This window comes from Hippopotamus amphibius, chromosome 4 (genome assembly GCF_030028045.1).
Source record: "Hippopotamus amphibius kiboko isolate mHipAmp2 chromosome 4, mHipAmp2.hap2, whole genome shotgun sequence".
NCBI lineage: Eukaryota > Metazoa > Chordata > Mammalia > Artiodactyla > Hippopotamidae > Hippopotamus > Hippopotamus amphibius.
Genome location: NC_080189.1, coordinates 77737587 through 77746853, shown reverse-complemented (window position 1 = coordinate 77746853; position 9267 = coordinate 77737587). Strand labels below are relative to the sequence as shown.

The following is a 9267-nucleotide window of genomic DNA, read 5'->3' as shown; positions in this document are numbered from 1 at the left end:
CCCATCTGGAATATGAACCAAAGCATGAAATCTAAAGATTGCTTACTAACTAGAAGAGTTATGGGAACCCAGAGGGTCTAGAACTAACTGGCTGTATGTACTTCAAATGAAATGTGCAACAGCTTTTAAGTCATTTCAAGTGGGAACTCACCCAATTCCAGACCCATTTATGAACCTCAACAGTTGGTGTGTGGTATTTCCCTCCCAGTCACCACCTAATTCCTTAAATTAGAGACACCAGCACAAGATTGTCATTCACTTTTTCGCATACTTTATTTGTTACAAACATACAATTTTTTAAATATAGACTGTAAAACTCCATTTGCAAAAGTCTGCTATTGTAAGGAGTGCACACCAGCAGTAAGGATTCTTTTCTATGAGTTTTTCTGTCAGTTTTGCTAGTTAGTGGTAAATACGGGACCCGCCATTTTACAGACCTGACTGAAGCTTCTGGCTGTATTCACATTGCTCTTTTGAAGCAGCCCTGCTCCTCTCAAAACTGACCGGAATCTGAGCTTCAACCTCCAGGCAGTGAGATCAACAGCCCATCTAGACTCTGCTTTTGAATGGTTTCCAGGAAGTATGATTTCTGAATGGGTACTGCACTTCATGGATTTGTATGAATTGCCCATGCAGCTCTGTGTTTGTTAAAGTGCATTCTTCTTTTAAAAAATAAGAGGAATAATCTTTACTTTTTAACCAAGGTACTTAAAAAAATGAACTTTTTGGTCTCTCAGCAGATATTCCCAAATTGATCCTATCACTACAAATTTTAGTGTTCTATTTACAAATATTTATAGGGTTAACAGGTGAAGAGGACCTTATAAAATTAAAGGTGCAGCTTCTCTTGAAGCAGAAGTCAGTTCTACAAATTCACACATAGGAGTACACACTCGGTTTACAATGCACAAGTATGTGGATATTTACAGAGACTAAAGACATCCCCAAAACCCCCTTTAAAGAAACTTCCAACCTAAACTCTAGTTGTACATCTAGATCAGGAAGCTCTGTCTCCTGCTATCAGGATTTGGTTTTAATTCATTCAAATTACTTCTGTAGATTCTCTACTGGTAGGACATCAGTCCCAACTTTGGAGTGAAGAATCTAGTCTAAGGAAGCCCCTGGTAGATATGACTGGCAGTGAAGGTTACTATAGAAAGTGTGTTATCTGGAAATATATATCAAAAAATGGAGACTTATAAAAATGGTCTTGGAAAAAAACCTGCATGAAAGTGCAAAAGGAAGAATAAATGCCTGCTAATCATTCTAGAACTTTAGAAAAAAGTCCAAATATACTGATAACCTTAGTTATTATTCAAATATTGATAATCATTGGAAAAAAACTCAAATTTACTTGCCTGCTACCATAACATACAAAACTCTTTTTAAGAATGCCCTGTATTGATTTAGTCAGTTTCTGGACTTTTGCCCAATCTATTAGCTTCTTGGAATCCAGAGAGCTTTTGACACAGAGGTGACATGTGGGCTGGGAGAAAAGGTTTTATGCCTCATATCTGAACAGTTTAAAATGAAACTCAAATTCCTACAATACCAACATACCTGTTTTTCAATTTTCTTGGGACTCTCCCTGCAGTTATATGTCCCTGAAAAAGGAATTTAAAAAAGGGAAGAAATCTACTACTTGCCACTCTATTTCCAAATGTGTACAGATTTTTTGAGCCAGCCTGATCTTACAACACAGGGCAAGACTGGGAATGAGAGTCTGCCTTTAAGAAATAAGAGACGATCTAAATCAGTTTTCTTGAAAGATTTACCTGCTGATGTCTTCGAAATGGGGAAGAAAAAACAAGACAAACCCATCCTTTTGCAATATGCTAGTGGACAATGAACTTGAACAGGTCTACTGCTTTCTCTCCAATATTCTGGGCCCACATTTCATCCTATTAAAGGTGTGATCAGCCCTCTCTTATCCATGTGAATGGATATTTTACATATTACATAGGGAAAATGAAATTTGCTCCTAGACTCAAAATCCCATGTTAATCAAAAGTATAGTTATACTCTTTCATCAAATTGTTAGAAGCACCTATGAAAAAAGTAACATTTTTGCATCAAATAAAACTCTGCCCTCCTGTTATTAAAAGTCCTACTGAGCAGTGACACTACCAATTCAGCATTTGCTGTTGTTTTAACATGGCTTTACCTATACCCACTGGAAAGTCTCATTTGATAGGCATGAGTTAGATTTTCAAATGAAAAGTAAAAGATTGCAAATAAAGGTGATTATATTGATGGCATATTCCCTATTTCATTAGGAAATATAAAATACATTCATAAAGGTCTTACTTGGACCAGGGGTACAGTTATCAACTGGAAATTACTACAGTAATAAGTCTTCATGATGCAATATTATTTTCCAAATTTAATTTTCATACTGACAACTGGACCACATTTACTGAAATAAGAGTCTGTTAAATTCATCAGTAATGACACTAAGTTTTAAGACTGAGGGCTGGGAACAGCAACTTCAACTAAAAAGCAGGCAGATATTGATATATCAAGAGAAGTCATCATTCAACAGTCTACTATCACTTGAAACTTCTGGGGGCTAACACTTGAAAATTAATGACTTCGCTTTTCTAGATTAAAAACAGGGGAAATGAGGTTATAATTTGCCATTTCCACCTTATGTCTGGAATTTCAAATGAGGCATTGTCAGGTACTTTTCTTTTGTGTCTATATTTTTCTTTACGTAAATGTGTTTTTTTTTTTTTTTTTTTTTTTCTTTTTTACAAACAATCCCACCCGCCCTCCCCACCCATTACCAAGTTTATTCAATGGGAATGGTAACTGTTTCGGAAGACAGCTAATTGATTTACAGTACTCTAAAACCAACCCTGAAAACTGGTAATCTCATTCATTTACTATAAGTTCAGTGCTGTTATTGACAGAAAAAAAGTAACCTTAAGGCTCAAGGGAAAGTAACTTATTAAATTGTGAATGCAGCATTATTTACTCTCCCATCCATTGGAAGCTAGCAAAATGCATTCTAGATCAATAATACAAACTTTCTAACATTAGCAAAGATTTCTACTCTTCTTACACAGTTAGAATGATATTCTTAAGCAAATTATCTAGGGGAGCCTGAGAAACCATGACCCACATCACAAAGTTTCCATGTATTTCATGATCAAAAAGTGCTTTATCTTTGAGAAATATGTCAGGGTTAAAATGGAAATATACAATGTAAAATCACTCGACACTTTCTCAAGTGAAGTACAAAGTGGAAAAGGAGCAAAAGGATGGCAGGCTCTGCTCTCTGAACAGGCCTTATGCAGGTGACTTTTAGAGTATACTAAATTAAAATTATTTTAAGAGTTAACAGTGGAATTTTACACCACTATATATTCTAAAACCTGAGATTGGACATCAAAGCAGTCAACTATGTTACTTATCACAGCAATTCTGATACTTTCTAAAAATAGAAGACAACTCAATTGAATTAATAACTCCAGGGTCAAAAACATTAACTTTCCCCAATTAACAAGGAGACCAATCACAAACCCATGAGATACTAAGAGTGTTTCAGAACAACTCTCAGCAAAGGAGTCATTGTTACATAAGCAAAAAGTCACTTCTCTCCTTCCCCTTTTCACTGATCAAGGCCACACTATTTTCAAATGAATATCTACTGAGAGATCAGTTGTGCATTGGACAAAGTACCATAATTGGGTTAAAAATGAAAACAAAATTTACAGTGAAGAATACCTATGTGCATGGCTTACACACTCAAGCTTCTCCTTAATTTTATCCACCTCAAGAGCAAGGCAGACACAAATGAATAGTCACCTTTTAATACCTTGTGTAGAGCATATTCTACACCCCGTAAAGCCAGTCAAGGTCACATTTAACAAAGCATCCTCAGCAACTATAGTGCCTTAAGTGTGCAGCCATTTACAGACCACTCAATATGAGGGCATTATTATAACCAGCCTCTTTTGCCCACAACCCTGCATTTTCAGATAAACCAGGATAATTGTTTTGTTTTTTGAGAAAACTGAAGCTTGAATCTCTTAAAAGACCTGCAATTTATTGCAAAGTGATTGAGAGGTAACAAAGGAAGTAGTAGGTTAATAGGCTGCCTGCACCAAAGCCTCTCAATCATTTTGCAGTAAATAATTATGGAAAGTGACTTGACAGGTAGCCATGTGTGTATCACAGCTACAGTCATTTACACCACCTACATGCCTCCCATAGTAACATAGGGTGTCTGGGTTTTTGGTTTAGTTTTCACTTTGATTTTTGGTGCCATACAGATTTACATTTTGTACTGTGCAGCATATGCACTGAAAACTTTCTTTGCTGACTAGAACTGCCATTCTACTTGAATGATAGGTAGGGACAATAGAAACCAGAAGGGAAGAGTAGTATCTCATCACAGATTTTTGCTCTTTTGATTCTATTCCTAAAATTTGATTTCTCGTGTCTGTGACTGCAGTAGTTTGAGAAACAAACATTCTACCAGTTATCTGAGAAGGAATTTTAGTTCCCTACTTCTCAGGCATATGACTGTTTTGAACATGTGATTAGCTGGGATGTTTGCCAAAGCTGAAAAACAGCCCTAAATCACTGTTCATAGTAGTGGTTGAAAGTTAAAACAAAAAAATTGGTTTCCCATAGTCTGTACAGTGCTATTTTCTGACTGGAATTAACAAAGATCATTGCCTTTAATAAGCAATATTTATGAATGAGTTCTGAAAGCTAGCCTGTTAATATCACCTTGTTTAACAAACCACACACCAAGTGTAGTCTCTGTGCTTTGCAGATTTCTATTGTCCCTAGTACTGGAATGAGGATCAGTGAATGCTACAATTAATCCACATCCTCCTGTAATCTTCCTGCACTGAGAAGAGAGGCCATAAACCACCCCCTGCAGGAGAAACAAACCTTTGAGATTGGTTAAGACTTGAAAACCCACCACTATGACATTTACCACTTAATCTTACATAGGCAGGTCAAAATTTTAATATAAATTACTTTTTCCAACACATAGCTTATGCATTCTTTGCTCCTTTTTTTGGAGGATTCTCAAATTGATATCTAAAGATTTACATATGATATATTACTGTTATATGGTCTAATGACTAAGAAAATTTCTCTGGTAACCAAAGCTGATGCCATATATGGTAGTGTTCTTGGCATATACTCTATATGCCTCAGACCACTTCCACATTCTTTCTATTCAGCTAATTATAGCTTAGTAGCCACTGGTGAAGGATTGTGAAGACCCTGTCATTTCTACAGAGTAGAAAGGCAAGGCTAGTTACTGCAATTCAGCCAAACAAAAAGAAAAGAAGAAAGAATAAACCAACCCCTTAAAAAGGAGAGGTACTGCACCTTTGCAAAATTGAACTGGCTCACTGCAGCTAAGCAACAGAACCACCACTGAAGCAAGAAAACAAGTTGGTCTATACAGGAATTATACATGTTTTGAAAATGAAAAAGTTACAGCAAACAACTAAGAGCTGCAACCTTAATTTTCATTGCTGCCTCAGAGTTTGAAACTTAAACAGTTTCTGCAAACCTAATAATGCTAGCTTCTTAGCTCCTTTGCTAAAACTACTTAGGGATTTGTTCTCCGCAGCAAAGAAATAAACACTCAAAACACATAGGTAAATACAGCAGGACATTATTGAAAACAGCTGCCTTGTAGTACAAAATACAGTACAAGTATACGGATGTCATTAAAACATCAAAAATACTATTGCTCCCATACAATTTAGGAAACGTTCTTTGCAACGGAGAAAAATTTAAAAAAAAAAAGAAAAGCTTAAAAAAAATCTGTTTAAAAAGTCTACTGTGGATGATGAGTAGAGAAATAGTCTGAAAAGGGCACCAATGTTTGTGGCTCTTCCACTTTTTTTTTTAAAAATCTAAAATCAGATATTCTGAATCAAATCTAATTTTAAAAAAAGCCTAATTTTATATACACAATTATTCCCTCTCAGCCACAATTCATGAAAACGACCTTTTTGTATATCACTTATTTCCCAATAAATACAAAAAGATTGTATAGATTGAATAATACCAAAATAAGATAATAAAAAGGGTATGCAATAAATTAAAAGGCAGCTCAAATAAAGGGCAGGCATGCAGTTAAAAAAAAATACTAAGATTTTGGAGGTGGGGTTACTTGCCTCCTGGTTGAGAAGGTGTTGCACAAAGTATAACCTGAAAACTTTGGAAAGAACATTAACTCCCATTCAATTCGAAGTTACCTAGGTTCTGACACTTCTAGGAATACCTTTTGATGGGGTGGGATTAACTTGATTAGTAAAAATCATACTGAAAATCCATTTAAAATATAGAAGAGGCGATCCTTGAAAACCCCAACTTTTATTCTTGAAAGACAGCTGGATAAACTGGCAAAAGCCAGTTTGGTGAGATTTCAAGATGGTATAAAAATGCTTCCAAGATATAGTCAGCATATTCACGTTCACTTCAGCTCCATTCAGATGGATTTCAGCTTCCAAAGGGCACGCTGCTTGAATCACTTATCCATCATTTGCCAACTTTGACTGTGAGGTACTGATACAATGGATCAAGTTCTTAAAAATTTATTTTAAAAGAATAAATGATGCTGGAATTCTGGACCTGAGGATCTTTAGTATTTGAACAAATCCACAGATTAAGCTGAAGGTAGATGAAGACTTCAGTTTTGGTTATATCGAACTTTTCTGTGAGGACTTATATTCCATTAAAGCTCAGGCTTGTAGCCACACTGTTCCTTTTGTAGATATCTTCAAGTTTTATGGTTTAAAATCCAGCCAACCAGTAGCTGAAACAGCCGAATTAGCCATAATTCACTGGCTCACACGATGGAGCCACGGGGATCTGGCTCTCATTCATATCTAAGCCATGACCTCCATATTTGGAGATCGGGGAAGAACTTTAGTGAGCAGCAACCAATCCACTCAAACAGTTTTCCTTGTGCTTTATGCCTGATTTCTTATTGTGCCTACCTCAGCAACCCCCAATGTAAAACTGCTTTTAACTTTGAAAAAATTTTGCCAACTTCCAAAATATTATAGTAACGGGTTCTAGTTCAAGGACTGACATCTGAATCTATTTGCATCCCAGAAAATAATTCTGCAAAGACAAGACATGGGTCTTGGTGCAGGTTCCATGCAAAACCATTTAAAAAAAAATGGATCCAATTTGTTTCTGTATTCCCTGGTGACTTCTTGAATTCTTATTTTGCCCTGTCCATGATAACTTCAAGTTGCATTCCTTTTCATGAAACTTGTACCCTCAGAACTGGGTAACTGCAAAGGCCTCTCTCTTCACAAGAATTCCATGAAGATCTAGATCCAAAATGCTGATTTCGATGGAGGTGAAAGGATAGACATTCCAACAGTGAGGTCTGGAAAGATCTTTAGACCAGGTTACCCAGGTATAACACAAATTCAGCTGTCATCAATGGGTGCGGGTAACTCAAGAGGTGTTCCTTGGCCAATGTGCAAGGATCTATCCCACCCAGGGTTATCCTGATGGATTTAGGAACCTCAGCTGGGAAGCAACAGACGCTGAGATTTTTGCTCAGGTGAGACGCTGTTGTCCTCTCTTTGCAGGTTTCTGTCAATTCCTTGGAACTTTACTGCTTTTCGCTAATTGTCCGTGACAGTTCTCTTATGGTTATTTCTCTTAATTAACTATATTATTTAAAATTTCCTTTTCTCCCTCTGGGGCCTCCCTTGCTCCCCCTCCACTAGCTCACTGGGGATGAACATGAAGGGGGGCTCTCTAGCCAAAGGGTGGGGAGGCCCTTAGGGGAAGCTGCGCGTTTCAATCCTCATCCACCTCCTCTCCCTCAGACTCGTCCCCGCCGCGTCGCTCATAAAGCTTATCCCTCTGCCGCTCCTGGATCTCTTTCATCTCATCCGCATACCGGCAAAAGGCGCCCCCGAACTTGCCCCAGGCCTTGAAGGGGACGGTGATGGCGTTGCGGTAGGACGGCTTCACCTCGCTCACGCGCAGGAACACTCCGTACTTGTTGCAGCCCACGTCGAAGAAGAAACGCTTAGAGTCCACCGTGATGGAGGTGCCTTCTGGGAGCTCCCCGTACAGGCCGCCTCCGGGGCCCCCGGCGCCGCCGCCCGGGCCTCCCGCCAGCTCGTCGTCCTCGCCGCCGTAGTCGTCGATGAGCTTGGCCAGCGCGTCGCGGAACTCGATGAGGCCCTGCGCGGGCAGCGCGATGGTCTGGCCGCTCTGCAGGCCTCCGGGCCCGGGGCCGCCGCCGCCGCGGTTGACGGTCTGGCGGATACGCAGGAAGCGGCCGCGCTGGTTCTCCTTGAGGTCCAGGTAGTATTTGCGGTTCTCGCGCACCAGGAACTCGCTCTTGAGCGCGCGCCGCGGCCCACCGCCCTCCTCGGCGCCCGCCGCCGCCGCCACCTGCTCCGGGCTGCTGGGGCCCAGCTGCGCGTAGTGCTCGATGAAGTCACCCAGGTAGTCGCGGAACTCGGCGGCCACCGCCATGGACAGCGTGAGGCGGCTCTTGGAGCCGCCCGCGCCCACCTCGGCGATCTTGAGGAAGCGGCCCTTGGCGTTCTGCTTCACGTCCAGGTAGAAGCGTTTGTTCTGGATGTCCAGTCGCTTCGAAGCCAGCTCCTGCGTCTCCTGCTCGCCGCCGCCGCGGGACGCGGGCTGGTAGCCGCCGGGCCCGCCGCCGCCGCCGCGCTCGCTGCCGCTGTCGCCGTCCGCCATCTTCTCGGCCGCCGCCGCGCCCAGGCCGCCGCCCGCCGCCCGCCGCGCTCGCGCCCCCGCCCTCCGCCCTGCGGCTCGTTCTCCCGGGCCCCCCAGCCTCGCCCGCCGGCCCGCTCACGCGCTCCCGCTGCTCATCGCCGGCCGCCGCCGCCGCCACCCCCCCATCGCCCCCGCGCCCCGCCCCTCCACTTCCGTCGGGCCCACTTCCGGCGCGCGCCTCCGTGACACCGCCCCGCCCCCCACGTCCTCGCTGCCGGAAGTGCCGCGCGCTGCGGCGGCGGGGCGCAGGCCATTGACGTCACGGGCTCGGGGAGGGGTAGGGGACGCCGCAGGCTAAGTTGGGAAGGTACTTGGGACGCTTGTGGGCGATAGGAACGGTCTCTGTCTTGTTTGGGGTAGTGGTTTCACAGATGTGGCAAACTCATTAAAATGTACGCTTTAAATAAGTGCGGTTTATTCTAGGGAAGTTATACACTTATTATTTATAAACAGAAATTAAAAGAGGGAGGTTATTGGGGGTCGTCTGTACTCAAAACAAAACTA

General features: G+C 41.7%; 1 protein-coding gene across 1 annotated transcript; it reads right to left on the bottom strand.

The window, feature by feature from the left end:
- Positions 1-254: 254 nt before the first annotated feature.
- On the bottom strand, positions 255-8881 carry PURB (purine rich element binding protein B). The gene has a single exon (XM_057732238.1). It carries the CDS (start codon positions 8722-8724, stop codon positions 7807-7809), a length of 918 nt encoding a protein of 305 aa, XP_057588221.1. The 5' UTR covers positions 8725-8881; the 3' UTR covers positions 255-7806.
- Between the last annotated feature and the right edge of the window lie 386 nt (positions 8882-9267).

Bases quoted from the DNA above. Each gene is read 5' to 3' on its own strand.
- PURB (XM_057732238.1), bottom strand. From the start codon at position 8,724: ATGGCGGACGGCGACAGCGGCAGCGAGCGCGGCGGCGGCGGCGGGCCC.